The sequence below is a fragment of the Dipodomys spectabilis genome, unplaced genomic scaffold (genome assembly GCF_019054845.1).
Source record: "Dipodomys spectabilis isolate Male_0828 unplaced genomic scaffold, ASM1905484v1 ptg000018l, whole genome shotgun sequence".
Classification (NCBI taxonomy): Eukaryota; Metazoa; Chordata; class Mammalia; order Rodentia; family Heteromyidae; genus Dipodomys; species Dipodomys spectabilis.
Genome location: NW_024870695.1, coordinates 13,820,204 through 13,826,109, shown reverse-complemented (window position 1 = coordinate 13,826,109; position 5,906 = coordinate 13,820,204). Strand labels below are relative to the sequence as shown.

The window sequence follows — 5,906 nt, the reverse complement described above, 5'->3', positions numbered from 1 at the left end:
CCTGGCTTTGTCTGGCTTTATTGAAAGGAAGGAGGTGGTGTGCCCACTGCGGTGGCCTGCGGGAGGAGGGCAGGGTATGTGGCCTGAGATACCTCATTCCTCACATAGAAGGTGAGGGTGCTTGTGCCTGCAACGAGGGAGGGGGGCTCGGGAAGAAGGGGGGGAGATCTCAAGACAGACGTCCCCACACGGCGCAGGTCGGAGTGGGGGGGGGCAGCGGGTAGACCAGGGGCTGCCTTAGACTGCGGGGAGGCACGGGCACACACCAGGGCAGCCCGGGGCTGCGGGCGGCACCTGCCCCGCCGGCCTTCTGGGCCCCCCCTTGCGGCCCCCTCTGCCCCGCCCCGCCCTGCCCTGCTCCCCCCTCCCCGCGCGGAGCTGGGCGGAGTCTTCCGGGCGGGGCGGGGCGAGCGGAGAGACCCGGAGGGCGGACGCGGCGAGCCGCAGCGGCCTGCCGAGGATGGACTTGCGCGGCGCCGGGGTGAGCGCCGCTCCTCCGCGGGGACTCCCAGACCCCTCTCCATTCACTGTCCTCCCTCCCATCCAGGCCGGGCCCAGACCCCGCCCCCTGGCTGGCGTTCCCGGGCCCCGCCGCCGGGTGCCGGCAGCCCGCTCTCGGCGTGCGGCTGCGGCGTGTCCCTCCGCAGCCCTCCCCGAGCAGGCGCCCACTGGTGCCCGGAGCTGGCTCCTGGTTCCCCGAGCCCCTTCTTCTAACCGTCTCGTCTCCCTCCACTTCCTTTTCTTGTCGGTTGGGACTTGAACTCAGGGCCTGGGCGCTGCTATCTCAGCTTTATCCGCTCGAGGGCTAGTCCTGCGCCACTTCCGGCCTTTTCCCAGGAGTTCATTGGATAGAAGAGTCTCACGGACTTTCCTTTCCCGGGTTGGATTCGAACTGCGATCCTCAGATCTCAGCCTCCTGAGTAGCCATGAGCTGTCCTCGCCCCACCCAGCTTCCCTTTTAACCTATGCCGTTACTTATTTAATCTTTCCTCACTGATTTCCTTTTTCTGTTTCCAAATCATGCTTCCTATGTAACCTTGCAGATGCTGTTCCAGAGGCGGCACATCTCCTCCTGGCTGGTAAGAACTCCAGGCATCCTCTTCCTTCCGGCACAAGTTCCTTGCTTCCACAGACCTGGCAGTGAAACCTGCCTGGAAGGGACCCCCAGCCCCTGCATCCAGCCTCCAGCACCGGCTCCTGCTACCCCACTGGCTGTAGGGGAGGTGGAGTGGGCCAAGGGCCGGTTGGGGCAGAGGACAGCTCTGCCTGATAAGGCCCAGGTGTGGGGGAGGGCCCTGTCCCTTAACACCCAGGTGGGGTGAAGGGATTGAAGGAAAACAGCTGGATTCTGAAAGCTGGTTGCCTGTCAGTCCTTGAAGTGTCTCTGTCTGGAGGTCAAGGTCCTTAGGATGTCCTTTGGGGTGATGGGGAAGGGGTCTTGGCTAGGTCGCATCTGATCAGCATCTCATAAGTCTATCGATTGCACTAGGCAAGCAAGAAACTGGGCCAGGTCACAGGCAGGGTTTGGGCTGACCCTGAGCCCTTCATCTTCCCTTGCCACAGGCCCGATGGTTTCCTAAAACTCCAGCAAAACCAGTGGTGGCCCAGAAAATCCCCATCAAGGTGGAGTTGGTGGCTGGGAAAACCTACAGATGGTGTGTGTGTGGCCGCAGCAAGAAGCAGGTGAGAGAGCCCTGCTATTCCTCCCATGGACACTGCTGGTTGGGGACAGCGTGGTGGCGTTTTCTGAGAACTCTCCCAATGTCCCTGTTCTTTCCACACATACCTGAGGGACAGCAGAGGCGGCATGGGGTCAAAAGGAGAGCTTGCAGGTCAGTGCCACTAAGCACTGGCCTTGAGCTAAATAAAGTATATGGGAGGGCTGGGAAGGTGGCTCAGTGGTAGAGCGCTTGCCTTGCATGCCAGAGGCCCTGGGTTCAATTCCTCAGCACCACATAAGCAAAAAAAGAAAAAAAGCCGGAGGTGGTGCTGTGGCTCAAGTGGTAGAGCACTATCCTTGAGCTGAAGAGCTAAGGGACGGTACCCAGGCCCAGAGTTCAGGCCCCATGACTGGACCCCCCCCCCAAAAAAAAAAGTATATGGGAGCACCTTGAAATGAAGTAGGAGGCAGAGAGAATATCACTGTTGTAGTTTCAGCCACAGTGAGCTTTTTTTGTGCTTTCCTCAGCTGCCTTCCTCCTTCCAGGAAGCACCTGGTGGAGATTCCCAAGTCTTGGACCCCATTCTGGGAAGATCCTACCTAGCTTTCCCAAACCCCTTTGCAGGACTCTTCTCCGGTGGATGTGACTTTCCTGTCTTCTCACCCCTGTGCAATGTGATGCTGGCTCTCCCTTCTCCCTGCTGTCCCAGAGCCCTTCATTCCAGCAGGAACCTGGCCCAGGTTCTTGGCCTCACCCTTTCCTTTCAGAGCAGAGTTCATCACTGTTCTTTCAAGCCACATGGGTGTGGTTAGCAGCCCAGGTTCCCAGTCCCACTTGGACACCAATCTGCTGTGGGCTCTGAGCAGATCTTCCCAAGGTTGGCACAATGCCAGAGGCACACCAGCCAGAGGAATGTGGCCTGAAGGAGTGGGTAGCTGATTGAGCCTCAGCTTCATGCTCTGGGTCAGGTTGCTGACTTTCACTCCTGACTCCTCTCCCTATCTTCTCTTGCCCCCCCCTAAGGTCAAGAGACCTTGGCTCCAGCTCTGATCCTTAATTACAGGTCTCTCTCCTTCTTTGGCCTCAATTTCCTTCAGCTAGTCCACTTGAACTACTGGGATGGATGGGCATACACTGCCAGTCAACTGGGTTATCTTAGGACATCCCCTCCTGCCTGTAATAGGCCCAGTTTGTGTGTGCATGTGCATGTGCTAGGACTTAAACTCAGAGCCTTGCACTTTTCTTTCTATTTTTTCCAGTCCTGGGGCTTGAACTCAGGACCTGAGTACTGTCCCTGAGCTTCTTTGGCTCAAGCCTAGCACTCTACCATGTGAGCCATAGCTCCACTTCCAGCTTTTTTTTGCTTATGTAGTACTGAGGAATCAAACTCAGGGTTTCATGCATGCTAGGCAAGCATTCTACCACTAAGCCACATTCCCAGCCCACCTTGCATTCTTGCTTGGGCTTTTTCGTTCAAGACTAACACTCTAGTAATTGAGCCATTCCTCTGTTTCTGGTGTTTTGCTGGTTACTTGGAGATAAGGGTCTCACAGACTTTTCTGCCTGAGCTAGCTTTGAACCAGGATCCTCAGATCTCTCTCTCCTGAGTAACTAGTACGGGGCATGAGTCTCCAGAGCCTGACAATAAACTTTGTTTCCCCAAGCTGGAAAGGACAGCCCCATGAGTGTGTAAGGTGATACCCACAGATGCCTTCCCTCTTGGAGAACTTTTTTGAGGGGAACACAGGGAAGGAAATTATTTTCATGAACCAATGGAGATTTGGCCAATTACAAAATAAAACCTGGCCCAGTGCTGTGGTTCACACCTGTAATCCCAGCTACAAGGGAGGTGGAGATTGAGAAAATCAAGGTTTTTATTCCATTCTAAACAAAAAAATTCCCAAGAGCTTATCTCAACAATAAACTGCCTTTGATCCAGCTGGGTGGGAGGCAAGTTTAAGATTATGGTCCAGGGCCAGCCTGGGAAAAAGTTAAGACTATGTCTGAAAATACTAAAAACAAAACAAAAGGCTAGAGATGTGGCTCCTGTCATGGAAGCCTGCCTAGATAAAAAATAAAAATTAGCCGGGCGCTGGTGGCTCACGCCTGTAATCCTAGCTACTCAGAAGGCTGAGATCTGAGGATCACAGTTCAAAGCCAGCCCGGGCAGGAAAGACCGTGAGACTCCTATCTCCAATAAACCACTAGAAAACCGGCAGTGGCGCTGTAGCTCAAGTGGTAGAGCGCTCACCTTGAGCTGAAGAGCTGAGGGACAGCGCCCAGGCCCAGAGTTCAAGCCCCACGACCGACAAAAAAAATAAATAAAATAAAAAAATAAATAAAAATTATACCTGGACCTGGATATGTAGTGCATACTTATAATAGCCCCAGAGGAAGCTAAGGCAAGTGGACTATCTAGCCTAGGCTACACAGTCTGAGTAGCGTAGTGAATGAATCCTATCTCAAAAACAGCTAAATCAGGCTGGGCACTGGTGGCTCATGCCTGTAATCCTAGCTACTCATGAGACTGAGATCTGAGGATCCTGGTTCAAAGCCAGCCCCGGGAAGGAAAGTCCGTGAGACTCTTAACTCCAATTAGCTACCAGCAAACTGGAAGTGGTGGTGTGGCTCAAAGTGGTAGAGCACTAACTTTGGGCAGAAGAGCTCAGGGACAGTGCCCAGGCCCTGAGTTCAAGCCCCACAACTGACCAAAAAAACAAAAAAAACAAAAAAAAAAACACCAAATGAGCACTGGTAGCAATCCCAGCTACTCAGGAGGCTGAGATCTGAGGATTAGATAGTTCAAAGCTAGTCTGGGCAGTAAAGTCTATGAGACTCTTATTTTCAATTAAGCCCTAATACAGCCAGAAGTGGAGTTATGGCCTTGAGCAAAAAATGCTCAGGGAGCTAGGTACCAGTGACTTGCACCTATAATCCTAGCTACTCAGGAGGCTGAGATCTGAGAATTGTAGTTCAAAGCCAGCTGGGGGGTAGGGGGGAAAGAGGGGAGAGAATCCCTAAGACTTTTTTTTTTTGCTGGTCACGGGGCCTGAACTCTAGACCTGGGCGCTGTCCCTCAGCTCTTCAGCTCAAGGCTAGAACTCTACCACTTGAGTTACAGCACCACTTCCAGCCTTTTTTGCTTATGTAGTGCTGAAGAATCGAACCCAGGTACTCATACAAGGCAAGCACTCTACCATTGAGCCACCTTCCCAGCCCCCCCCTAAAACTCTTTTTTGTTTGTTTTTTTGGGGGGTCTTGTCATGGGGCCTGAACTCTGGGCCTGGGTGCTATCCTTCAGCTCTTCACCTCACGGCTAGCACTCTACTACTTGAGCCACAGTGCCATTTCTGGTTTTTTTCTTTTTGCTTATGTGGTGCTGAGGAATCGAACCCAGGGCCTCATGCATGCAAGGCAAGCGCTCTACCACTGAGCCACCTTCCCAGCCCCCATAAATCTCTTTATCTCCAGTTAATCACCAAAAAAGCCTGAAGTGGAACTGTGGCTCAAATAGTGGAGCACTAGCTAGCTTTGAGCAAAAAAGCCTAGGCCCTGAGTTCAAGCCCCGACTGGAAAGCAAAACCCAATACACACTATAGGGAAAATGCACAATGACCACTGTTTACCTCATTCTCTCAGGTTCACTACCCTACTTTGCAGAGGCAGAGCAGTATGCCCAGGCCTTTTACCAGAGCCTGAGCCCAGACCACTTAATGCCCAGACCTATCCTGCTTCAGCAAGTAGGGGCAGGTCTTTGACTCTTTTCTCCTCCCCCACCAGCCTTTCTGTGATGGCTCCCACTTCTTCCAGCGCACTGGCCTGTTCCCACTCAAGTTCAAGGCCCAGGAGACCTGCACAGTGTCCCTCTGTACCTGCAAAGCCACCAAGAAGCCGCCATACTGTGATGGCACCCACAGAAGTGAGCCGATACAGAAAGCAGAAGTGGGCTCCCCAGTCTGAGGGTGACTGTCCCCCAGAAGTCACACATCCACCTCTGACAAGCAGGCCCTTGGTGGGGAAGCACATTAGAGTACAAGGCCAAGGGATCCTCTGGGGTCCTCAGCTGGCTTGTCCAGACCTGTGGTCTCCAGTCAGGGGAGCCAAGAGTGGGCCCTTGGTGGAAAGATAGCAATAAAGGCCTGTCACATCAGAGCCATGTTCATGTGGTTGCTGACAAAGCACACAAGCTGTCTCCTGCTCAACATTGTGACCTGGGCTGAGAATCTGGAGGGCCACAGGGGTGAC

The 5,906-nt window shown here is 53.6% G+C and overlaps 1 protein-coding gene across 1 annotated transcript; it reads left to right on the top strand.

Annotated features, from left to right (window-relative positions):
* The first annotated feature begins 412 nt into the window (after window positions 1–412).
* On the top strand, window positions 413–5,813 carry Cisd3 (CDGSH iron sulfur domain 3). Its single transcript, XM_042673846.1, has 4 exons — window positions 413–481; window positions 1,044–1,079; window positions 1,564–1,683; window positions 5,442–5,813. Exons 1-4 carry the CDS (start codon window positions 461–463, stop codon window positions 5,619–5,621), a joined length of 357 nt encoding a protein of 118 aa, XP_042529780.1. The 5' UTR covers window positions 413–460; the 3' UTR covers window positions 5,622–5,813.
* The last annotated feature ends 93 nt before the right edge of the window (window positions 5,814–5,906 follow it).

Coding starts and splice junctions, on each gene's coding strand:
- Cisd3 (XM_042673846.1), top strand. CDS start 461: ATGGACTTGCGCGGCGCCGGG. Junction 482..1,043: donor TGGACTTGCGCGGCGCCGGG/GTGAGCGCCGCT, acceptor GTAACCTTGCAG/ATGCTGTTCCAGAGGCGGCA. Junction 1,684..5,441: donor GTGGCCGCAGCAAGAAGCAG/GTGAGAGAGCCC, acceptor CTCCCCCACCAG/CCTTTCTGTGATGGCTCCCA.